Source organism: Rhinolophus hipposideros, assembly GCF_964194185.1.
Source record: "Rhinolophus hipposideros genome assembly, chromosome: 19".
Lineage (NCBI taxonomy): Eukaryota > Metazoa > Chordata > Mammalia > Chiroptera > Rhinolophidae > Rhinolophus > Rhinolophus hipposideros.
Genome location: NC_138065.1, coordinates 12314253 through 12340008, shown reverse-complemented (window position 1 = coordinate 12340008; position 25756 = coordinate 12314253). Strand labels below are relative to the sequence as shown.

At 50.8% G+C, this 25756-nt stretch overlaps 1 protein-coding gene across 4 annotated transcripts in view; it reads right to left on the bottom strand.

The window, feature by feature from the left end:
* Nucleotides 1-25756, bottom strand: part of KCND3 (potassium voltage-gated channel subfamily D member 3) — a 208238-nt gene that overhangs the window by 6588 nt on the left and 175894 nt on the right. For 2 of the 4 annotated variants that reach the window (XR_013991755.1, XM_081026481.1), the window contains exons 3-6: nucleotides 9417-9579; nucleotides 2802-2903; nucleotides 2348-2437; nucleotides 792-848 (exon numbers count right to left, since the gene is read on the bottom strand). Coding sequence is in view for 2 of the 4 variants with exons in the window: in XM_081026481.1 (XP_080882607.1) it covers nucleotides 792-848; nucleotides 2348-2437; nucleotides 2802-2903; nucleotides 9417-9579 (412 nt within the window). In the remaining 2 variants the exon portion in view is untranslated. The remainder of the gene's footprint in view (nucleotides 1-791; nucleotides 849-2347; nucleotides 2438-2801; nucleotides 2904-9416; nucleotides 9580-25756) is intronic. The other 2 variants (XR_013991756.1, XM_081026482.1) reach the window with 1 other exon arrangement.

Below are 25756 nucleotides of genomic sequence, written 5' to 3'. Positions count from 1 at the left end.
AGCGGGACACAAGCTTTTTTTTTTTCTTTCCATTTTAAAATAATTTTTCAATTACAGCTGACATACAATATTGTATTAGTTTTGACACAAGCTTTTAAAGGCACTGGATTGTTCACAGAATTTGGAGCACTTTGCTCTTAAAGGCTCTTGGGGTCAAATTGTCAGGATGATGATGTCCTTTAATTATTTCCTTTTCGCCTGACTAGGGGATAGGGGTACCTGGAGGAACAGGATTCCCTAAGTCAAGTGTAAGCACGAGAAGGAAATGCTAACAGCCTCCTGACTAGAGGGCATCCGGGTGGAGTGGAACCCAAGAGAACTAAAAAATGGCTGGATGGGCAAGGTGACTAAAACTCTATGGCATCAATGATCTGACCAAGGCTGCCAGAGCGCGGAGAGAGGCTCAAGAGAAGTAGTACGAGAACAGAGCTCAGGGGAGACCAGCCCTGACAGCCAATACCAGGCGCCCCCATGGAGCTGGGGGGGGGCACAGAGGTGGCACAGATGTGGCCCATGGACACTCCTCCCAGGATACCGCCATTGGTGCCATGTGCCACCACCCGCTCCTAGCCCCTGGGGAGGTCAACGGAGGGAACCAGAGAGGCTATTGGGGAGTTTAGCACAAAAACTGGGAGCTTGAGCTGGTACTGGGTGTGGCAGCAGTGGGAAGGATAAGCCCCAGAAGAATCAACAGCACATGCAGAGAAGCAGACCAGGGGGTCAAAAGGAGACTCCACAGACTCAGAAGAATCAGAAAGAACAACATCGATTGAAGTTTTAAAAAGTTATACCTTGATGGTGGAGGTTCGAACAGACAACAGGGGAGCATCCACAAGATAGGACAACCCCTACAGAACAACATGCCAACAGAAGATAAGGACACCATTGATTGTACATTCCGGCATCCCCAAGCTCAGTTCTGCCATCCAGTCTCTCAATCCCAGCATTCCACCCTTTGAGTCCAACATTCCAGCCCTTGGTCCCAGCATTCTCCCGCCTTTGTCCCGACATTCCACCCCTTGGCTCCAACATGACCCTGCTCAAATCCAGCCTTCGTTCCCTCCATCCCAACATTCTGCGTCTCCTACCCCAACATTCCTCCCTAACAACATCCAGCATTCCATGTCTTTAAGCCCAGGATCCCATCCCCGCAATCTGACATTCTCTCCCTCCAATCCAGCATTCCACCCCTTCAACGCCAGCATTCCAGCCCTTCAAACCCAGATTATTTCCACCCGTGTGTCCCTTCAGTGTCCACATTCCACCCGGCACATGCAACTTGGAAAGGGCAGTTGGGTCCGGCCCTATCCCTTTGGCAAACTCTGAGTCTTTGAGAGAAAGTCTAGATACACTTATATACAGTTCTTACCACTAAGAAATGTCAGATACATCTGGAAACTAGTGTTTTCAGAGTCCCTTCCCATTTTGGGCATCCTCCTTGGGTTTAACGGCCACCCATAGCGTCCACATTTGGCTCACAGTAAGAGTCATCTAACAGCACCTATTTCCCCTGCCCCCTGCATCAGGGAGGCCCTGATGTGGGACAGTTAGACAGTTCTTCCTTGCTGAGCTGAGCCCTGGCTACAGGCTCTTTGGGGAGGGAGGTTCTAGGAAGGACCAGGAAAGGGTTTGGCTTTGTCTCTCCGTGGCTGCTCCCTCCCTATGATTCCTACCACTTTTTTGCCAAGGGTCCAGGGTTGGCCCCACTGCCTTTCCTTTCAGTCTGTTCGTGAAGCACAGGCATCGTCCCACATTCCAACTGTGATGCCTGAAACCACAACTCTATTTTGTTGAGCTTTTCAGCAGCTGACCTCCCTGGGGATGGCAGGGTGACTAAGAAGGAGTGGTAAGAATAGCAAAATATATGTGCTGCCTCCTCCACTCACCGCCTCCTGTTCAAAGAGGAATGTAGGAAGCAAGGGGACCCACAAATTGCATCAACCTGGCCCCAGGGATAAGACAAAACTTGATGTTCTTCCAGTCCTGTAGCAACCGAGTATAAATTCAGCCCTAGTTTTGAAGAGTGGTGCCCATCAGAACTGAGAACCTGATAGGCAGAGCCCTTCCTCAGCCCGCAGTAACCGAGAAATGGGCCGTGGGGCCTGATGTAGGAGGCTCTGGAAGGGTTGGGGCTAATGTCCTCCTCTGTGCTGCTGCAGGACAGCTGGCGTCCCTACCCTGGTGACCTGAGGGCTGATAGAGACCTCATCACTACTTTTGGGAGCTGAAGGGGACAGACTTCGACTTCAGAATCTTGGCCCAGGGTGAGGATGTGAGTTGAATTCTCACTCTGTGAGTTCTCCCCTCGGATAAGGGCCAGGGGACGTGGCCATGGGCTGGGACTCACAGTGGTTTTCTCCAGGCAATGCAGTAGGTGATGGTGTTGGCTCTCGATGAGTGAGGTGGTCTTGCCCATGGATTCCTCTTCTGGGGTGCCCTAGTGAGAAGAGAAGAGAGACTGAGTACAGAGCTGGCAGTGCTTCCTTTCTCCATCCGCTTCATTTCTCCACAGAAGGTAGGAGGGCACCAGAAAAATGTGGGTGAATCAAGTTTTAGGGTTACCATAGCACATGGTAGCCTTGGGCTCGGGGCCCTGGGCTCAAAGCTGGTTTAGGGGGAGCGGTGACCATCCCCTGGAGAGGTATGTATGTGGAGGAGGGCTGCTCCCTGGGGGAAGTTTGGAAACATGGCCTTCTCAGGGTTCACACGGGGGCTTTGCGGCCCGAGTGCTGGTGCGGGGGGAAGAAAAAACAAGCCCAGGGTCCCCCCCACCTCCCGGCCCAAGTCCTGGAGGCCCCTACCATCAGCTCCAGAGCCTCGTTGAGGAGCCCGTTGCGCTTGCTGTGCAGGTAGGCGTTGGAGCTGCCTGTTTTGGCCACACGGATCCTGGCAAGGCGGGCCTTCTGTGATTGGCAGAGAGGAGCAAAGAATGAGGTCTAAAGACAGCAGGCCTGGAAAAGCCGGTGCCGTGGGCTCTCCCAGCGAGGCTGGGTTCCCAGGTCCTTCTTCCCAGCCTCACGATCTCTGTCTGCGGGCCCCAGGCCTGGGTCTGAGACGCTGTGTACCCGCTTTGTGTAGCTCGGTCATGGTCAGAGTTCCTAGGGCTTTCCACTCATCTCTCCAGCTGGGTGTCACCCTGGCAAGAGAAATACTACTCATCCAAGCCCTCCCTCCTTCCAAAAGTTTTGTGTCTGAGTATTTCTCATCTCCAACTAGACGGCGCGCTCTTTCAAGGAGCACGTGTTATCGCTCTCCTCTGCTTCTGCCCTGGGGTCCAGTGAGTTCCCTGGAATGGAGGTGCCCAAATATCGGTTCATTCTGAGAAAAGCGACAGGTGTGCATGGGTGCCCCTCAGTGCTTCTTAATCCCGTCTCCACTTTCTCTTTGTCCCTTAGCACGTATTACTAAGGGAGGATAAGTGCTATACACATATCTTGCTACTGTCTCTCTGCCCCGTCAGAATGTAAGCTCCCGGAGGGCAGGAGTGTTTGTTTCATTCACTTATGTGTCCCCAGTGCCCAGTAGTGTTTAAGTTAACGAATGAATTTATAGTTGCATGTCTGTCTGTCTCTGGCAGTGGACTCACGCACGGATGTGTCAGTATAAGCATTTTTTGCTGTGTGTGTCCATAGGGATGAGTGTAGGTGCATGTGAATGTGACAAGGTGGCCCGATGCGTGTGCCAGAGAGGGTGGATGGAACACATTTCCAAACACCTCTTTGGCTTTAACTTGGACAACTGAAAATCTCCTAGCTCCCATCTAGGAAGCCTTGAGCAGAGCTCCTGCAGGAAGGCTTCCTGGTGTTTCAGTGCAAGCCCATCTCTCTTGCTTGCAAGGGCAGTGGGAGGGGCCGGACTCACTGCAGATGCCGGCTGCCCTTCTCATTCCTAATAGCCATAATCAGTGTCATGATGACAGCAGCACAACCAGAGAGCGAGGCCAAAGAGAAAAGAACCTTGGGGAGAGAGGAAGAAGGGAACAGTAGCGGGGCTCCTGCTGGTTAAAAAAAAATGCAGTTAGAAGTTTGGGTTCTTATAACTCTAGACGCTGCTCCAGGCCCTTGCTACTGAAAACACAAGAGCCCCTCCTGGACGCCCCCTCCCGACTGAGAAAGTCCACATGTGACTTCAGCATGGCCTCTGAGCAGAAGAATAATCCTTGGGAAATTGTGGCAATGTTCAGCCTCTCCCCAACACGGGGGAGTGTCCCTTCCAAGTGTCCTGCTGGGCTGGCTCATCAGCTAAAAGGAGGCCAGGGACTTGTATTCAGGCTGTCAACAGAAGCTCAGAGGATGCACTTCGTCTCTTGTTTCCTGGGAGGTCCCTTGTGGACAGCAAGTCACCTGCAGGGACAACTCACCTCCCTTCCCTGGCTTCTAAATATGAGGAAGAGGCCAGGACTTGAATCTGTAAGATCTGCCTGTACGTCTGAGGAAGAACGCTCCTCTAGGTGGACAGCATGGAAGGGGTACCCGGAAGAGAAAGGGTGGTCAGGAAGCGCTGGCATTCTCTTCTCTCTGAGCAAAGAACGTTCATTCAGGTCCGGACAATTCTCCCTGGGAGTCCTGCTGCAGCCTTCCCCTCAGCGAGACGTCTCCACTCAAGCAAGTTCCTCGTCTAATATTAGAGGACGTGGCCGCTATTGCGTTCGGTGAGGACTGGGTATTGAGAGCCACATATGGAAATCCAATTGTGTCAGGCTCATTATAGCCTTATATAATTTGATTGCGCCACTTAGAGCCAGACCTTTCTTATATCTGGGGTCTGTCTTCATTACTTTCTAGAGATGAAAGATTCTCCTGTTCTCTCCTTTGTGGCACTTCTTTTAATCTTATCTTACCCTGGGCTCTATAAAAGAAACAGATTGTCATATCAAATGTACTGTATCGTTTAATCATGTCCCACACAGGATAAAGAGGCTTACAATGTGTTTACAGAACCATACCCAGCGTATGAAATTTGGGGAGGCTCTTTGGTTCGGCTTTGCGCTCCTGAGGGCCAGAGTCTATGGCTTATGGATATTTTTATCTTCAGCGTAGAGCTTTCTACTGAGCAGGTGCTCAAGCAAGGCTTGTGATGGCCCTAGAAGGAAGATGATCCTACACAGTTGGTCAGACATCCAGGTTGATAAAGCCATTGCAATGGGCTCAATCTTTGTGTGGACGGGTCAACTTCACTCTCTTCCATGGTCGTAAGTATGACGTCTGACAATTAAGTTTGCGAACTTGTTGCAACGCTGTTGCTAACCTTTTCTGATACCAGAGGGATTATTCATTATGAATTTGTACCAACTGGACAAACAGTTAACCAAGTTTACTATTTGGAAGTGCTGAAAAGGCTGCATAAAAAAGTTAGATGACCTGAACTTTTCGCCAACACTTCATGGCTCTTGCATCATGACAAGGCACCAGCTCACACGGCACTGTCTGTGAGGGAGTTTTTAGCCAGGAAACAAATAACTGTATTGGAACACCCTCCCTACTCACCTGATCTGGCCCCAATGACTTCTTTCTTCACCCGAACATAAAGGAAATATTGCAAGGAAGACATTTTGATGACATTCAGGACATCAAGGGTAATATGACGACAGCTCTGATGGCCATTCCAGAAAAGGAGTTCCAAAATTGCTTTGAACAGTGGATTAGGCGCTGGCGTAGGTGCATAGCTTCCCAAGGGGAGTACTTGGAAGGTGACCGTAGTGATAGTCATTAGTGAGGTATGTAGCACTTTTTCTGGGATGAGTTTGCGAACTTAATTGTTAGGCCTCATACAATATGAGAGTAGCAAGAGAATGTAGAGATCATATAAGCTCTTTTAAAGACGAGAAAAAGGAGGACATGGGGGAAGTGATGGACCCAGGGCAAGGCGGTGAATTAGTAAGAACTTAGCTTAGGTCTGCCAACTTCCGGGTCAGATGCTGCTTCCATAACACCCCTGAATTTCAGCTCCTGTCAGGCAAGTTTCTAAACTTGACGAGCCAAACCCAAGAAGTTGCCTTTTCAACAGGCATGGAGATCCCAGGGTGAGAGGCGAGATCTGGACAGAGGGTGTCGCCAGCCTGGGTACAGTTCCAGGTACGGTCTGTGCTCAAGTATCTGTCAGGCCCCTGGAACCCTTCACGGTGAAGCACTTCCTAGCTGTCTGGCTGGCCAGTGCCATTGGCCATGAGTTTTGGCATCTCTTGCCCTGGGAGAGGCAGGAGGAGGAAAATGGGGGAGAAATGGAAAAGCCAAGAGAGAACAGGGACAATGGCACTCTGAGGCATATACCCTAGAGAAGTGAAAACTTTTGTTTACACAAAAACTGCCCATGAATATTCATAGCTGCTTTGTTGATAAGAACCCCAACGTGGAATCATCCCAGAGGTCCCTCCACAGGCGAATGGTTAAACACACTTGGTACATCCCCACCATGCGGTACTGCTCAGCGAGAAAAAACAACGGATTATAGACACACACAACTTGGAAGCGTGTCCAGGAATTACACAGAATGAAAAAAGTCAATCCCCGAAGGTTACTTACTATATAAGTCCATCGATATAACATTTTTGAAATGGAAACATTTTCTAAATGGAGGACAGGTAAATGGTCGCAAGAGGTTAGGGACAGGGGAGTGGGAGGGTGTGGTTACAAAAGGGTGTGGCGATGGGGTGGCAGAGGCGTGCACCTACAGAGGTGAGAACATTGTATAAAACTCTCTCACACACACACCCATGCACACACACCAGCTAAAACTGGGGAAATCGGAATAGGATTGGTAGATTGCATCAATGTCCGTCCCCTGTGTGTGATAATCTTCCAACTGCATGTTAACCTGTCATGATCTCAACAAACATTTCCATTAAAATAAAACTCTGGGCAGGCACCAGAACTGGAGATGGGGACCAGGTCCCCACTGCAGATGTTCCCCACTCCGTCCACTGCTAGGCTGTCTCACCCGATCTCCAAGTCACTCGGCTCAGAGAACAGTCTCTGAGGCAAATGGTCGCGGCATTGCTTTAATTACAGCCCCAGGCAAACCACTGGTGACAGGAAAGGAAGACGACTTTTTGAGCCTTGCCTTTCCACCTGAGGCACGGGGCTGGCGCTTCCCTTCATGGCTGCTTAGCTCCTGAGAATGTGGTGTGGGCTGAGCGCTCTCACAGCTTTGCTGCCCTGCTTCCTGTCCCATCTCTCCACACTCCACTAAGTGCCCTGGACACCCCCTTCCTTGCCTCCTGGTGATGGCGATAGACGCAGTGCTAGAAGCAGGCAGTATTCTTGGATTCTTTCCCCTGCCTCCCTCATAGGAAGCCCAAGGTAAAAAGGTGAAAGAGACAGAACCGAGCAACCTTGAGGAGAGACAGTATCTAGGGGAAGTGAAAACACTGAATGTTTACTCTGATTTCGAAGGGAGAGTGCAAAGGGAGAGGATGGGTGCAGAAGGGAGGGGCCCTTCTCATCTTTAGGGGCAGCAAGAGGGAGCACTGTGACAAAGCTGATTCCTTCTGGATTTTAACCACACAGGATGAGCTTTGTAAAGCTTCACGGGGAAATGGCCACTGCCACATTGTGTGCAGGGGCAAACCCACAACGGATGAGAGGCTGTAAGGGTGTGGGCCGGAGGGGAAGGGAGCTGCAGGAGCTGCCGAGAGCGCAGCTTGTGTGGGCCTGTGTGAGCTGAGGAATCCTTTGAACCTCCTGGGCTAAATACGTGTGTCAGCCCGAGCTGACTGCGGTGGGACCCCTCGCCTCTCAGGTCTCAGACTCCTTGCTTTGGAAAGCAGGTCTCAGTTTCTCTCTGTCCCTTTCTTCAGGACTGCATAATGAATTCAGAGATTGTTCACGTTCGCCAGCTGATGGGAACAGGGACGAGATAAGACTTCTATTTCTGGACTGGCTAGCTGAGGGAGGGGGTGGAGGAGCCCTGACCTTGGGTGAAGAGGTAGGAAATGGGTGCTGGAGGGGATGGCAGGACAGTACAGAGCCGCGTCAATCTCAGGCCAGCTGGCCACAGTACAGACCCAGGTCAAGATAAGCCAAAGTATATTTCAGCACAGGCAGAAGGAGACAGCAGTGGGAGGAAGAGGGGAGTGTACCAGCACATAAAAGTGTAGATGCCGGAAGTGGGAACCAGCTGGATTTATTATAGAGTGATATAATGTATGTGATCATTTGAAGGATTATTATATGTAAATCAAACATTTCGGAGCGAGCGTTCATGAACGTTGTGGCTTTGTTTCCAGCTAGCATACCCAGATCTGTCCTGAAATTCTGGATTCTTCTGATATGTCGGGGACCCTGCTACTTGGGGGTTCCCCAGGTGAGTGGAAGGCCAGCAGCTGGGACCTCTGGTGGTGAGGAAGCAAACCAGCTGCAGTGCACAGCACCTGACACATAGCAAGTGCTCAGTAAATGCTTGTGGAATGAATGAATGAATGAATGAATGAATGAAAGGAAGGAAGAATAGAATAAGGACACAAAATCTCAGGCCTCCAAAAGCGACTCTTTCAATGAGGTCCCATCTCCCCCTTCATTGTACCCAGAAATAACCGCGGGACGTTGAGATGCTCTGAATGGGGTACCGTGTTCAGCCCTCCACCCTCCCCTTTCCTGACAGGAATATGGTAAAAGTCACGACCCAAGAACCTTCACCAGCCAGAGGCCCTGAAAATGCAGGTGAACGCCGGAAGGCTGAGTGGGTGAGTAGCTTTGGATGGCAGGTGTGGGGCCAGCCTGGAAAGGGGGCTTCTGTCTAGGCACCCAAGCCTTCTGCCATTTCTCCCCACCTGGGGGCAAAGGAGGGTGCTCACCCTGCCCTGCCTTCTTAAGCAGAGCACCCACGGAACCCTTTTCTCAGGACTAGTGGGTATGCTCCTGATTGTGAGTCACATTTCTGTACCTCGACTCTGCGCCACCTGAGGTGACGAAAGCCTGCTGTGCCCTTTGTCCCTGAACTCAATGGCCTCAGAAAGTTCTCTTTTCAGAGGATTCATTTTTCTTTTCAGCAGATTTATTTTTGTCGCTGTGTTTTGTATAGGCTATTGTAAAGTATGGAAAAATGACTATGTCCCCCCAGGAAGCTCTTGGCTGGGAGAGGGGATGAGTCCAGGGCACTGCTGAGTGGCGATGGCTGAGGTCTTCGAGGGGCAGGCAGCCAGGGCCCAATGAGATTGCGTAGAATATCCCAAAGGGAGATAACCGGCTTATGGATAATGGAAGGTTTGCTGCACTTTCCAGCGGACTGGGGCTGGAATGCAGGGCACGTGCAGGTAGGAAGGAACATGAAGCTGCTTTACCTTCCAAAGCCAGAGGCTGTCTGTGCTGTTCTCCCAGGAACTCCAGGCCTGGCAACCGGACTGTGACAGCTGCCAAGGTGAAGTGCCAGGCCCCTCTGGTGCTGCACCCTTCCCTCCCCGCCCCCGGCCTGAGGCTTACCTTTTGTGCCCTGCGTTTATCAGCTCTCTGGTTCTGGTGGTAAATCCGGCTAAAGTTGGAAACGATCACAGGAACTGGCAGGGCAATGACCAGCACACCACTCAGGGAGCAGATGGAGCCAAAGATTTTTCCGGCAATTGTCTTGGGCACCATGTCTCCATATCTGAGAGAGAGAGAAACAGGCGTAAGGAAGAGGGACCATTCGGGCTTCCCTGCCAGTCATTCACTGATTCATTCATTCACTGGTTCATTTATTCAACAGTTGTTTAGAATGCCTACGATGCGCCAGGTACCACCTGGGAATGAACAAAACCGACAGGATCCTTGTGTTCACGGAGTCAGCATCCTCCAAGGGGAAGACTGTAAACAAGTAAGTGAATTCATAAAAACATCGTGACTTGTGGTTATTTCCATCAAGAGAATAGTGATGGGGGCCGTGCCCGGTGGGAGCATGTAGTCAGGAAAGGCCTCTCTGAGGAGGGAACAGTTAAGCTGAGATCTGAAGGTAAAGGATCCAGCCACGTAATACCCTCAGGGAAGAGTGTGCTGAGCAGAGGGAACAGAAAGTACGGAGGTCCTGAGTTAGAAGGAGCTTGGCCTGTTCTGGGAATGTTTGAAGAGCCAGAGGGGCTGGAGCACAGGAAGGAGGTGGCGTTATACAAAAGCAGGTGGAGGTGTCAGGCAGGGGCGGACCATGGTGTGTAGTGTGCACCACGACGAGGAAGAGTGTGGATTTCAAGTGCAACAAGGGGCCCCAGATGAGTTTTAAGCAGAAGAGCATCATAACCTCATTTATGATAATAAAAATAATACACTCACATTCTACTTTATAATTTGCAGAGCACTTTTGCACATTTACCTCCCATAAGCTCCAGGAACACTGTGAACGCTGCATCCTTATCCCCATTTAACAGATGCAGCAACTGAGGCTCAGAGACCCTAAGTGGACTGCCCACGGTTGGGTACAGCTGGGATTCAAACCCACTCCTCTTGCTTTCGTCTCTTTTCTACTAACTTCACTGCTCGGACCATGAGCTCTGAAACTCAGCCCCTTAAGCCATGTAGTCACTTTGGGACAGTGCCTGCTCCACTCGGAGCTCTCAGAAACTCTCTTAAGCACTTCACACCCAGGCATTGCCCCCTGGGACCGACTTGGCCTGGGTCCTGCTCAGCCCCGAGACACTCTCCAGAGTGGTCAAGTGCTTAGCCTCTTCTTTACTGAGATAATGTTACTCAGCAAAGAGCTGTGATGACTCCTTTGGCCACCACAAGAAACCCCATCTCCCTGGCCTCTGTGCCCTCTGGGTGTCCAGAGCAGAACCAGGCTTAGGATGATCAGGAATGGTTGCTGTTGAAATAATGAGGCCCAAAGTCGCTTGTCCTGAGGGGACTCAGGTGTCCTGGGCTGCAGAGAGGATGGGAAAGAGGATGGAGTGAGCCGGTTCAGAAGATGAGGTCCTCACCTCCTGATACCCGAGGGGCTACACTGGTGGCTGACACACATTTGATGTCATTGAAGCCTTTCAACAACTTATGAAGTGGGCTCCTGTTTTGAGAACTACCTTGTTTCTCTGTCAGTGTCCAGGTCCTTTGTCCTGGCTCAAGCTGTCTCAGTCATGCCACTGACATTGAGGCCTGGGGTAGCTCCTTCTGGAACTTTGACACTAGGTTTGCCTTGTCTGCCATGATGCTTAAGAGTGACGTGGCTGAGAGAACTTGGCTGCTGGAGTTAGATGATGTGGGCTCAAGACCCACCCAGCTCCACCATAAAATAACTGAGTGACCTTGGGGGACTATTACTATGGGCGTCAGTTTCCTTGTTTATAAAATGAAGATAATAAGAGTAACCTACGTCATAATCCTATTGTGACATATACAGCGCTGTAAACAATAGATACGATTACTTTTACCTGGCATTCTGATCACCATGGTCTCTGTTGCTGAGAAGCTCTAAAAACACAACTGATTGTCCCATGTCCCAAATCATCCCTACAGTTGAATCTCTACAAACGATCCCTACAGTTGAATCACGTTAGCTGGGATTTTCCAGATGACATGACAGAAAGGTGGATGTTGTGTCTGTCCATGACCATGGATGAAAATGAAGCGTGGCAGGAATCTGTAAGCACAGGGTCAGGAAGGCTACATCTCAGAGGGACTGAGGCTGGTGAAAAATGCTAAGGACGAGAGAAAGGTTGTTTTACCCACTGGCAGAAAGAATGAGGAGGAAACCTGGGGCAGATGGTCTGCTGGCAACAGAAGATAGAAAGCAGACCAACTCAATTCCCATGCGCTCTTGCCTTCTCCACCAAGAAGAACATGATTTGCCACAGGAACGCTGGAACCAACGTGGATAAAAAGAATCTGGAGCTTGAGGTAGGGGACTGGGGAGCAGATGAGTGACCAGTGGTCTGCAGGATTCACATCACAGGCCCACCTGGATTCCACCGAGGAGACAGGAAGGACGCACAGATGGAGTGGCAGCCCCACTGCCTGCGATCGTTGAGAAATCATTACGCAGCAGAGAAATACCAAGAGACCAGAGATGGAAGACTGTTGTGTTTTTAAAGGAAGGGAAAGGAGGTCTGAGAGACCACAGACCAACAGGCGTGGCGTCCATCAATTCAGCCGTCACATTCCTGGCAGAATTTGAGAGCAGATTATTAAGTGGACAGCTGGCAAACCCTTGGAAACGAAACTGTATTGGTTCGCTAAGCATCCATCTTGGCAAATTAACCTGATTTCTGGTTTTGAGATGGTTAACTGGTTGGTGGGTCAGAAGACGGCTGCAGACTTACCGCATTGTAATTTTAGCAAGCTGTGATTTTGTCCCAGCTCTTGGCAAGCTGGAGGAATGTGGTGTGGACAGCGTGTGGCTAGGAGGGGTTGAACAACCATTTCCAGGCTCTTCGAGCTTCTCAAAGGTTACCAACAGTGGTCCTATGCCAGCAAAGGAAGTTCATGGTTTTCATGTTAGAACGGCCTCCTTTGGTGAAAGAGCAAATGAGTAAATGAAATACAGAATGGATCTAAAGTTAGGTATCCAGTCATGTGTTCCAGAATTTTTCAAAAGCTTATATAAAGCCAGAGGGCGGCAGCGTGGCTTAATGGCTGGGAAAGGAGACTAGCGTCAGATTCAGGGTTGAGCCCCAGCCCCACACTATTTACTAAGATCGTTATGTGACCTTGGGAAAGTTATTTAACCTGAGACTCCACTGATATAAAATGGGTTTTATATACCCAACTTGCAGCGTTGTTGTGATAATTATAATTCAGAAGAAGCATTTAGTGCCGTGTCTGGGTAAATGTAAATTCTCTGTAAACAGCCCATGCGGGTGGGCACCTAATGCTCCCCCTACTCAGAAGTGTGCCCCTCCCCCACTATGACATAAACACTGTCCATAGGAGCTGGTTCTCGGAGGGGCTGCCCTGGTCTTGCAAACCTTCTCCTTACGCCCCTGCGCCCACCACTAGTTGTAGTCAGGAAGCTCAGAATAGGGCATCCGACTCAAGTTGGGTCAATGAGCTCCTTTCCTGGATTTCACAGCTTTATTGAGGTATAATTTACATACCATAACATTCATCCACTTACATCATACAATTCAGTGGTTTTTGTATTTGCTAAGGTTTTAGGGTTCATCCATGTGGTACTTCATTCAGTACTTCATTCCTTTTTATGGCTGAATTATTTCCCATTGTGTGGATAGACCACATTTTGTTTATTCATTCTTTAGTTGATAGACATTTGCTCAATTTTTGGCTATTAGGAATAAATTCTGCTGTGAAAATTTGTGTACAGGGTTTTGTGTGAACACGGTTTCATTTTTCTAGGAGTCATGGTAACTCGAACAGTTGAGGAATGGTCAAACTGTATCATTTTACTGTCCCACTAACAATAAGGGTTCCAATTTCTCCATATCTTCACCAACACTTGTTACTATTTGTCTTTTGATTCTAGCCACCCTAGTGGGTGTGAAGTGGTATCTCACTGTGGCGTTGATTTGCGTTTCCCCTATTGGCTAATGATAGCAGATACCTTTTTCCCTTCCCTGGATTTTCACCCTTGAGACCAGATCAATCTCTTTCGAAGAAATTGAAGGGGCAACTAATACAGCTCAGGAGCTGTTGGCAGCCTTGCTTTCTGCTGTGGGGAAAAAGCCAGATTGTGGTTAGAGAGGAAGCCGGCTGACACTCAGAAAGAGAAGAGAGAAGAAAAGGGAAGTCTGATGGAGTTCAAGTTCCTGTCCTACTTCTTACCGAGGACCAGCTCCACTTTTGCCTTTCCTGTAGTTTAGTTGTTCAGCCCTTCCTTTGACTCTGCATACAAACAAATCGTTGCTCTTGTTTAACCTTCTTCCATCTGGATCCCATGATATTGAGGATGAGGAGGGTGGTAATAAGCCTACTGCTGATTATGTTAAAGCAGCCTCTTCAAATTTCTCAGAGACAGAGCTACTAGGAATTGAGGTTTATAGGAGTCAAAAGGAATTTAACAGGTTGTAATCATGGCTAAAACCAACCAGATTAATTTTAACAAAGATAAATGACAACACTGGCATTTTGATTTAAATAATCAATGACTGCATAGTTGGAGGGAGAGACCAGCTTAAAAGCCGTCCATGTGAAAAAATCACTGGGGGATTTAACTTCAACACAGCCACCAGTATGATGCTAAAAAACTAAGGTGTTAGGCTGGATTGATGGGAGAACAGTGTCCAGAAACAGGGAGTAGGTGTTTATACACTGCTCCTTGATGCAGACCTCTTCTAGGCGCTGTGTGGGGTTTTGGGTACTTTATATTCTATAGGACATTGATGAATGTCCAGAGAAGGGAGGTTGAGATAATGAATTGTCTGGAAACCCTCTCAGATGGGAAGCAAAGGAATGGGAACATTTTGTCTGAAGAAGAGGGGATGGGGAATGGAAGGATGGAGGGAACAATGTACCAGACGGAACCTGTGCTAGGAAATTTACCTGCATCGAGGGGTCTCACAATAACACTAGCAGGTAGGGTTAACCCTCCTTAGGGATGAGGGGCTGTCATTCAGAGAACGACTTGTTCAAGTTCACTCAAGTAGTAAGAGGCAGAATTGTGTGGTCTGTTTGCATTGCCCTGCTCTGTCCTTCACATCCTGCTCCTCTGGGGAGGGGTGGAGCTGCGAGAGGGCTCCAGGAGTCAGCTGGAGCTCACCCCCTTCTCTTGTCTCCCTGCCTCAGTGGCTGCAGCACAGGGTAGCCGTGAAAAGTGTGGACTCTGAGCCAAGGACTACCTGGGGCGAATCCTGTTTCTGCCACTTACTAGCTGGGTGACTTGGAGCACGTTACTTCTCTGTCCTCAGTTTCCTGGGACTGATAACACAATAGTACCCACTCCTCAGGGTTGTTGTGAGGGGTTGCATGAGTTACCGTTTGTAAAATGCTCAATTCTGGCACAGAGGAAAAACTTTATAAGTGTTTATTGACTCAATCCTGGGCCCAGGCCACCATTGTTTGTAAAGGGAACTTTGGCAAAAGCCGCTTAACCAGACTTCTCCCTTCTACTTTTCTTCCCCTTTCATTTACCAAGAAGCATCTTCTTAAAATGCAAATCCAAGCATGTCCTCCTGAAGCACTTTGATACATGTTGGTTGAATGTGTGAGTTAATGAATAAAACCTACCGTGCAATGTTGCTGCAAAGACCTGCCTGTTACACAGCTAACACTCACTGAGCAGCAGCTCCGTATGTATTAAGGACCGTGCTGGGCAGTGCCCCATATGCCTGGGCCCATCCCAGGGCCCACCGGGAGTGGAGGCGTGCTGCGAGGGAGCTGCTGGTGATTCGGTAAGTCCTAATGGCATCTACGGCCTATTTTCTCTGTGGAACTTGGAGCAAAGAGAGGGGTAAGAAAAGAAAAAACAAAAAACTGTCCTGGCCTGGGGGGGCCAGGGTGGGGAGGAGGGAATCAACGCTATGCCCTTATTTCCTTTTTTTGTCTTCCTCCTCTCATGCAAATGAAGACTCCAGCCTCCCACCAGGCTCTGGCTCTATGCCAGGGGAAAAGTAAGGGACAAGAAAGCCCCTCCTGGAGGTGACATCCCAGGTGCACGTGAGCTGTGGTGCTCACTCCAGACTTAGGGCTCAGACCCAGACCTTACCTGGGGCCAACGTGGAGGCAGCTGCCCGCCCCTGACCAGATGGGCGCAGGGACCCTGAGCTTCTCTGTGCCCCTCTGTCCCCCATCTCATCCGGGGTGATCCATGCAATGTCTGGGCTGTGGCGAGAGCAGGGAAGCTTACCCTCCTAATGCGGAAGGCTAATTAATTTGTATTAGGGCTTAGGGATAATTAAACTTTTTATCTGAACGTAAGCTGCACAAACCACCCGCCTTGTACAATTAATTGCTGCCTTCATTTTGTCCTCCAGGTGCTGAGAGATAAGTCTAAGCCAAGCTCCCCATCTGATTCTGCCTGCTGCTCAGATGGGGGCAGGGCTGCCCATGCAGCGGGGGTCCGTTCTTTCCTGGAGGTCAGGACACTGCCCATCAGAGCTCAGCTGCTGGGACCTCAGCCAAGGAGGCGTAGCCTTGATGAGTTTCTGCAAGGAGGATGTCTCAGCCTACTCCTGCACCCAGCTTCTCCCCTGACGTGCCCCTGACCTTGGCTTCTGCCTCTGCACTAGTGCCCTTGGTGTTGGGGTGTGATGGGGAATGGACGCTGTTCTGCTGAGTGGGGTCAGAGTGAGGAGAGGCCATCTCAGAGCAGGGTGGGCTGGCCACCTCCTTGTCCAGGGGCAAAGGACAATGATAGACTGTCCTGGAGGACACTGAAAACACCAGCCTGGGCTGATGAGTTCGTCCCTTGACAAACACCTGGTCAGCCTCATTTCATGTTCAAAGTCCCCCCCCCCCCCCCCATGGAGCTGTACTGCTGTACTTTTTTTCTTTTTTGAGTTCCTATCATGTCAGGTACTGTGAATACCCAATCTCATTTGTTTCTCCCAACAGCCCTTAGAAATATATACTATTAGTATCCTCAGGTTATTGATGGGAAACTGAGGCACAGCATGGCTATGCAATATGCCTCAGGTCACTTGGCTAGCCAGTTGCAGAAGCGGGACGTGGACCGGGTCTCTTAGATTCCAAAGGTGCTACACACAGTTACAAGTTACTACAGCCCGTAGCCATGGTCCCCGAGGAGCCAACGTGACAGGCAGCAGTCCTGCTAGAGAGCAGGGGCAACTTCAGAGGTGACTGGATGGAGGGTAGCAGTCTAGCCATACCCCACAAACGGCTTCAGCCCTGCAGTGTTGGTTCTCAGGAGGGGGCGTTAGGAAAGGAAATGAAAGCCTCTTATCACTCCTCCTTTCTATTACCACCCCCAACCCTCATCTCTGATCACGTCCCTGGCAGCAGGTACTCTCCTGGGCTCACCTGCCGAGTGGCAATGAGCCAGGAGCCAAAAGGATGGGTTGGCATGTTGGAACTCTGAGGATCCTCTGAAAACCCCATCGGGGGTGGACCCAGAGGGGAGAGCTGAGCCTCAGCGCATGGGAATCTAATAACAATCACAGGGACAATTCAGTCATAGTTTGCTTGTATTTAGCTTCTGTACGTGCCGTTCAATCTTCGGAACAACCTTACGAGGTATTATGAACCCCATTTTTGAGATGAGGAAACTGGAGCCCAGAGAGGGTAAGTAACATGCTCAGGATCATCAGCGAATTCAAAGCCAGGTGGTCTGACTTCAGAGCGCCCCTTTTTCTCACTATGCCCTACTGTAGGACGAGAGAAACGAGCCAAAAAGGACGTAGCTTATCCACATGAGAAGGAACAGCCTCAAGACAATGGAGAAACTTGGAGTGGTGTGAGCCCGGTAGCCCAGCTGGGAGCACTCAGGTGCTAGGGGCGATGTTTCTGGGCTCTGTCCACAGACCAGGGAGAAGGGGGTGTCAGCCCTCCCAGGCCACTGCTGTGGTTGGCCTGCCCTGCAGGGTCACAGCCAGTCACAGCTGCAGGCTCTTGGCCACCGGGAGTCTGTGGTGATCACCTCCTTGTCTTGCAATTGTGCTGGGGGACAAAGCTATTCTTCTCAACCAGTGGCTCCCAAACTTTAGTGTGCGTCAGGATGGCCTCGTTAAAACATAGATTGCTGGGCCCCCACCTCAGATTTCTGATCCGTAGGTCTGGACTGAGACCCGAGAATCTGCATTCTAACCATGTTCCTAGGTGACGCTGATATTCAGTCACAAATCTGCAGACTCACAGAACGTCGGAGCTGGAAAGGGGTGGCAGCAACCAGCCTCAGGCCAGTCACTGTGCCTATAAGGAAACTGAGGCTCCAAAGTCACAAACCAGGTGGAAGAGCCTACCTGATCACCCAGAGGGATGGCCTGTTGCCCATCGTGTTTACTACACACACACACACACACACACACACACACACCTGCACAGGCCCACAGGTTTCCACCCCTATCCTCTGGATTGACTGATTCAGTCAAACACTGTGTGGCCTTCACTTTGCTAGGGGTGGGGCTGCAAAGCTAAAGAGACATATCCTGGGCCCCCAGGGTGCTCTCACAGGGAAGACACACAAGTAAATCTTGATGATGGTTCAATGTCAACACCACAAGAAGGAGGGATACAGGGTCCTGTGGGAGCATGAAGGAGGGGCTGCTAAATCAAGCAGGGTGGTCTGAGGACCTCTTGGAGATGATGGCATGGGCTGGTTTCCGAGCTGTGAAGAAGACGGGCTTGCCTGAGGAGCTACGACAAATTACTGGCTGGAGGAAGGGGAGATGGGAGACAGAGCTGGAGAAGTGGCCACAGGAAGGTGCTTCTAGGTTCATCCAGGAAACTGAAATTTCTCCTGAAAGCTGTAGGAGCCATGAAGGATTTTAAGCAGGGAGGTGATATGATCAAATAGTCATCTTTGAACCATCATCCTGAAAGCAGAGTAGAGGATGGATTGGGTGGGGAGGAAGGTAGAGGCAGGGAAAGCAGTTAGAAGGCTACTGTAGCAGTCAGGGCAGGAAACGGTGAGGCCTGAACCAAGGCGGTGGCAGTGTGGATGGGAAGGTGGACACACACAAACACCCAGAGCCTGCTAGACTTGGCAGCTGACGCAGTGTGAGGGTGGAGGGTAGCGGGGAGCCTTGGTGGCCACGCCGGCTTGGGAGATGCTGCAAACTCTGTGTATATCTCCAGCCAAGCTCCACCCTTCCCTTCCTCCTGCAGTCCACGCTCCTGCACACTGAACTTATCCATGCTCCCAGATACACCAGGCTTCCCCGTGACTGCAAGCCTTTAGCCAGGCCCTTCTTTCTGTTGGGAACGGTCTTCTCTCTCTCTTTGCCAGGCAACCACGACTTATCTTTCCAGGTGCTGTTCCAGTGTCACCTTCCTCAGGTTCTCCCCGACTCCCCCAGGCAGAATTATCACTCACCCCTGTGTTTCTTTCACCTCCATCAGAGCCCTTACTCCTTTCAGCCTTGACATACCTCCCAAGACGACTGTTTCCCCACTGGAAAAAGTGCAGGGCTGTCTATCTCTGCACGTCGCCCAGGGGGACTCAGTAAGTCAGAGTCAATCAGAGACAAAGCAGCCCCTCTGGTGCGTGTCCCACAGACTGGGGAGGGCCCCAGGACTGACTCCTTCTGGAATCAGACTGCAAGCTCCAGGAGGGCAGAGGCTGTGTCCTTAGTACCCAGAGCTATGCCTGGCACATGACGGGCACTCAAGATATTTGCTGACTGAGGAATGAGCTATGAACACATTAGCAATGGAACTGCTGACTCCAGCAGATCAGCTCATTAGGGAGCCCTTCTGCTGCAAACTGTCTCAATCCAGAATAAAGCACACCTTTTGATGCATTGCTGGGTTCACTCGAAGTAGGGGACATCCATTTTACCTCCAATTAAAAAGGGGATCACAGCTGGGAGGAGGGAGCAGAAACAGAGGGAGGAACCCTGTTGCTATGAGGGCACGTGCCTGCAACAGCCGGTCATCTGTGACCTTTCACTGGGAAACCGAACCTTGGGCCCAGAGCAAAAAGGACCTCAGAGTCTTCACGTGAAGCCAGACCCTGCACGGGGGCCAAAGTGCTCCCGTGATGGGGGTACTACCTGGCTTATGGGCAAACCAGATTTCAATCCTGTCCAGAGGAAAACACCCTTCACCCCAGGCCTTCAGGATTCCTACAGATGAAGAGCAAGGAAATATGATTTTGTTAGAAAAAAGAATCATAAGGAAGCAAGCAACCATGAGTGAGAGTCTGCAGAAGAAAAACAAACCATAGGTCTAAGCCCTCCCTTCCTCGCTGCCTTGCCCCAAGAGCTTCAGCTACTGGAACTGATAGACACAGAAGAGTTATGTATGAAATGTTTTATGTGAAAAATAATGAAACCACCAAGTTGAGCTAGCAACACAACACTATCAGAAACTACCAGGCAGGTATGAGAAAGAACCAAATGGCGTTTCTAGAAGTGAAAAAGTTAAATGCTAACGTTAATTATGATTGAACATAGAGCCTTAAACCAACTGATTATCCTCAATGGGCTCAGTATCTGGGGTAGATCTCCTCTTCCCAACCTAGTCCTTGAGGACCCTCGTGTTGTTATTTGGTTTGTAAAGTCCTCACACTTGAGTCTATTCCTCTCGTGACGAGTAGGAGAGCAGAGACCAACGAGCCACCTGCACCAGCCTTGTCACCGAAAGGGGCCACCGCTGTATCCACGTCACAGTGCTGAGTGAAGTGGGTGTCTGTAAAGACACAATCCCTTTGGCTCACACGGCTCCCAGGAGCGACGTACTAATGTGGACGAGTACAGAGGCTACGCAGACAGCAAACCAATGTCACAACTAGACAGCAAGAGTGCGAGACGGCCAGCCACCTTCCTATAAAGACCAGGAAAGGAGGTGGGGTCACAGTCAGTAATGGTCTGTCAGTGGGAAAAGACTCAAATGAACACTGGGATTTGGTCATTTCTGGTGGCACTTCCTAAATATCCAGTCAGTTGTTCCCCGGACTCTGAATGGGCTTGTTCTGAGTATGGTCTGCAAAGACTTGTTCCTTTGGAGGGAAGAAGTCAAAGGGCTGAGGCCCCAGAGACTGTGAAATCTCCCAGCCCTGACTGGACCCAGCCCTGGGGACGAGCCTAGTCGGATCTGGGGAGGGCATATGCCCTGAGCAGGGGCATGCGTGGGCTGGGCATGCTTTTCTAGAAACTGGGACCTGCTCAGTCCATTCCCCCCAATCTCAGTCCCCTGGGGCCCTGTCCCATTTATCCCCGCCACACTCTTGGGAATAGACATTGACGAGAAAGAGCCACGAGGAACAGCACACATCTCTGGTCAAACCACGGTGCTCCCTCAGAGACCGTGTCCCGCAGGCCTGCGCATCTGCTTCTGTATGTTCATCACAACAGCCCTTCTCCTGGGCAGCGTCTCGGCCTTCTGCCACCCTGGGCTAGCAGGCCTTGCTCAGAAAAGAGTGGACTGCCTCAACTCTAAGTGGAGCACTGGCCTCGACAAGCCTTTGGTTTGTGCCGGAGTGGGTTCAAATGGCAGAAGGGTGGGCTGGATCTCGGGAGAACGTGGGAAGGGCCCATCAAGTCTGCACAACAGAGGTGGCGGTGTGGCTAGGGTCGGACACAGATGGCACTCCCCAAGTGTACGGAGGTGACAGGGAGCTCGGAGGCAGAAGCTGGGCTGGGTGTGTAGCCCAGACACGTTCTTGTGGACAGGGTTTGTTGCTGGTGCAGGTCTTCTCAGAAGGTCCAGCCTTGCACCTATTTATTCGCTGATTCTTTCTGCAGCAGCTCCAGCTGGGTTGGCAGTAGAGGTAGGGATGGGCAGGAGGAGAAGTGGGCAAGAGTCCAGGGTGGGCTGAGAGGAGTCTTAGCCTCAGGCCAGGCCAGATTGAGGAGCTACGTGATTTGGCCACTTGACCCATACACGGCCACCAGGTGTCCCCACTCATCACAGCATTTTGTGCTCTGCTGCCCATAGGGCAGATCCAGTCTGTACCGACTGTCCTTTCCGGGTCGTATCTGGCCCTCCTCCCCTCTACCCTGTACTGTACCACCCTCCCTCACTGGGGTGTTCTCCCTTCCCCTCCTCACCCAGTCCTGCCCTCTAAGAACCAGGAGATGGGCTCTCTCTTTCAGTAAACCTTGTCTCAACTGCACTTGAGTCTCCATTGTCTCAGAGCCTCAGCTCTGACGGGGTTTTGAAGGGTCTTAGCTGGCGGCAGGCCCAGCCCCCAGGTAGCACGGGGCGGGGGGCGGGGGGTCCTCTCCACAGCGGCGTTCCAGCCTCATCCGCCCCCTGCCACCCAGGGATCTTTCTTGCACAGGCCTTGGAGTCAGAGAGACATGTGCTTAAGTCCTTGCTCTGCCTACTCAGTTAAGGGCCCTCAGGCAGTCATGAGCTTCCTGGGCCTCAGTTTATTCTTCTGAAAAATGGCATCGCAATGACCTACCTCAAAGGGTTATTACGAAGGTCATGTCTGTGAAAGCTCTTTATAAAATGTGTGATGAGCTTAGTTATAACTAGTTTTATATACATATAAACTATACTATATTATACTATAGTTTACTTTTTACCTAGTGTATAGTTACTATATACATGTGACTGTAGCCCCAGAGGATGTTTGTCCCTCTGACAGCACGACAGCCCTTCTCTGAGCTCCTGAGGCACACCTGGGCTTCTCCCCCATTTGGGGGGTCACACCCCCCTGTCCTCTCTTCCCTGACAGGCCCTAAGCTCGATAGGTATAGTTTCTGCAAAGAACACGGGCTTTGGAATGCAAACCTGCTCCTCTCTGTAGGTGTGCAACTTTAGGCCAGCGACTTAACTCTCTGGGCCTTAGATCCGTTGGCTATAAAACCAAGAATCATGTCTCCTTACAGGGACTGGTCACCGTGCACTCACAGACCCCATAGCATGGCGTTTACACGGTTATTTAATTAATATCTTTCTACCCACTGGATGGGACGCTCCACGAGAGCAATCCTGGTACGGTAGTAGGTATAGCGTAGGTCGTTACAAATCTTACATCATCACCTTGAAGAAAGGGTCTTTCACTTCTGTTACCTCAGTGCTTCTTCCATAAGGGATACGTGATGAGCGGTTTAAGGGTACTTTTGGGTGGCGGACGAAATGCAGACATCATTTCTAAGGCAGGTTTCCCCTTGAGCCTGTAGCAGGACCAAATTCCTGGGTCCCCAAGAAACTCAGCTGTCACCTCTAACCTTATCTCAGGCACTTATCCCGCTCCAGGGCCTGAGGCCAATTTCACGTTTCTGCTGAGCTGTGGAATACCCAAAAGAACCCTTTGGCCTCTTACCCACTGCCAGGCCTGGGCTCAGCACTTCTGGGTTTGATTTGATTCAGTTCCATATGTTCTCTGAGCCTCGCTCATTCACCCTAAGTGTTTCTTTTGCTTTGGAAGGTGGAAATCAGCTGCAGGCTGGATTCCGTCTCGCCCAACCCCACTCAAGGCCAGCTGAGGAAGGAAAGGGCAAGGAGACTGCTGCCACAGCCACCAGCGGGTGCCCTGCCTGACACCTGCTCCAAAGGGACAGGAGCCCGGCCCCTTTGGCTCTGTCTTTAGTCTCTGGGTCTCTGAGTCTTTGCCTCTCTCACTTTCTGTCTTCCTCTCTGCTTCCGGGTGAGATGGCTTTCAGGTGTGACACCCTAGCACCCTCCCAGGGCACTTACTGGCCTATTTCTCCCTTTCCCTCACCCCCTAGTCCCATCTCCCCCTCTGCACCTAAGCTGGTGACAGCAGGCGAGGCTTGGCCTGCCTGGATCACCTCTGCTCTTTAGGGCTGAGCACAGCGCCTGCCAGGTACTGGAGTTTATTACATATTTTATGAAGAAACGGATCTTTATTTGATTCTCTTTTGTCTCGGCCTCTCTTGGATCCTCATCTGCAGGCTGTTCCAGCCAGCCTTGCCTGGACTGGGATCTGCTGGGATCAGTTAGGATAGCTTTGGGGTGATTAGAGATGGTCCTGGGGGTTGCTGTGTGTGCGTGTGTGTAAAACAGCGTTCCCTCACATACTCCAAACCCCAAAGGGACACATCACCTCCTCGTCACCCCTTTAAAGAAACACCATCACACACACACACACACACACACACACACACCAGGTCAGAGTTGGAAGAAACCTTAAAAATCACCTGTTCCATGATCACAGGAGTATTTGTGGGTGAGATGACACACATCTGGAAGTTGCTTTGAAACACTCCAGGAAGAAAAGCCAGGTGAGGAGAAACAAGATGAAACCAGGCAGGTAGGTACATGGGTTTTCAATCACCACTCTCTCAACTTTTGAATACGCTTGATTTTTTCCGCAATAAAATATTTAAAGAAACCAACTAAGTTAAAAGAAGAACCATCTACTCCAACCTCCTCACTTCAGAGACATCCAAAGCCACTGCTCATTTTCACGTGTGACAGACAGCCCTACAACCCTCCTTGTTGCTTATTCAATGTTTCGTTTGTGTGGGGCTCACGTTACCAACTTAAGTCTTGTGTCTTGAGGGCAGGGCTGTACCCTTTGCTAGCTTATGTCCTCCTATAGAGTTTAAAGTAAGGCTGGGCATATTGAAAAGTTCTCAATAAACACTTGTTGGTGGGAGCTGCCCAACCCTTGCCCCTTGGACCAAGGCCTCTTCTCATATCCCCATAACCGGGGGTCAGTGAGAACGCCATCTCCACCCTCGCCCCACTCCAGCCTCTCTCTGGCTTCGACCAAGGTGACAGGGGATGGATGTCCCGTTTCCTTCACAATCAGAGCCTTCCTTCACTTTGGCAGGGCGTTCTCCTTATCATCCACATTTAATTTAATTAGATCTGAATAGAGAGAGGCAGGGGTGGGCTGGCAGTTGCTACAGGGCTGGCAGGGCCTGGTTCCCAGGCTCCCCAAATCCTGGTGAACCAGGCACGTATTACATTGTGATGGAGCCTTGGTACTCTGAACCCTTCTTTGTAACAGTTCTGCCCCCTGCCCTTCAATTAACCTTCAGAGTTGAGAGTCCAAGCTGCAGCAGCACGCAGGGATGGGAACAGGCCAGTCAGCCCGGGGCTCTGGATGACTTCCTCTGGGGGATTGGAATGCTGCTCCAGGTGAAGGTGATGGAGCCAGTGTTGGCTCTACCGCCGGGAGAGTGTGAACCATACTAATATATGAATGCTGACTAGGAGCCAGGAAGTGGCCCAAGTGTCTTCTGAGTATTTATTTAATTCCCTCAACAACACCAGGAGGTCTATGCTCATCCCTATTCTGCAGATTAGAAAACCAAGGCGCAGAGAGGGTGAGTCATAATCCCCAAATCACACAAGTCATAGGCAGCAGAGCTGGAATGTGAGCCCTGCCTCCAGAGCGTGTGCCCTTGACCACTACCTCTCAGGGAGGGAAGAACAGATAGCACAGGTGGTTCGGGCTCTGAGAAGGCTCCGGAGCCTTCCCAGCCTCCCTGCAAGGCACGTTGCCCTTGGCCCCTCCGGGGCTTATGCACATGGCGGATGGCGCTGTGAGTCGGCTGCAGGGTGAGGGTGATCTAATGAAGGGCAGAGGGCGTCTCGGCTACAAAGCAGAACCCAGAAGCACAAGGAAAGGGCGGCCTGAGCTGACAGGCAGGGCTTACTCACGTCCTTTCTCTTCATCAAAGGGCCCTTTAAATATGACTCAATCGGCTATTAATCTTAATGAAACATTAACCCCCAACAGGGGGGGAAAAAGAGAGAAAAATCTGCAAGAGGAGAGAATGCATGCGTCTCAGCCTCCGTCCACTGGAGAGGGGGCATGTGGGGACACTGCGGGGAGGAAATCTTCCAGGACCTGACAAAGAGCCACAGCCACAGCCTGGGCGTACACCCAGCGCCAGGCTTGGTCCCCTCACCCTTTACCCCATCCTGACTGGCTTCCCAGGCCACCCTCTTTGTCTCCCAGCGGGTGGGGTCCCCGAGGAGCTCCGTCACAGACTGACACCCTGTGTGTGTAAATGAGCCTCTTGTGTGGATGGTGTGAAAATTAATCTTAGAAATATTACCAAGTGCAAAAGGAAAATCCCTTAGGGGCATACATTCACCCCCGTTAGAGAGTGTGGCTCAGAAGAGGCCTGAAACTTTAGGGAGAAAGCAAACTGCTTGAAAACAGGATTAGAGTTGGGAGTGCAGGGGTGAGGGGGGCTGGCTTGGGTCTGCTGTTTACCTAGCTTAGGGGATGAGCCTGAAGAGAACTCCCCTGTGCCTGCAGTCAAAGGGCAGCAACTGGCTTGTGGGGGGGGGGGGAAGTAATTATAGAATGCGTTTATAAATTCAGAGGTCTGAGACCAAGGTATTCCAGAGAGGCT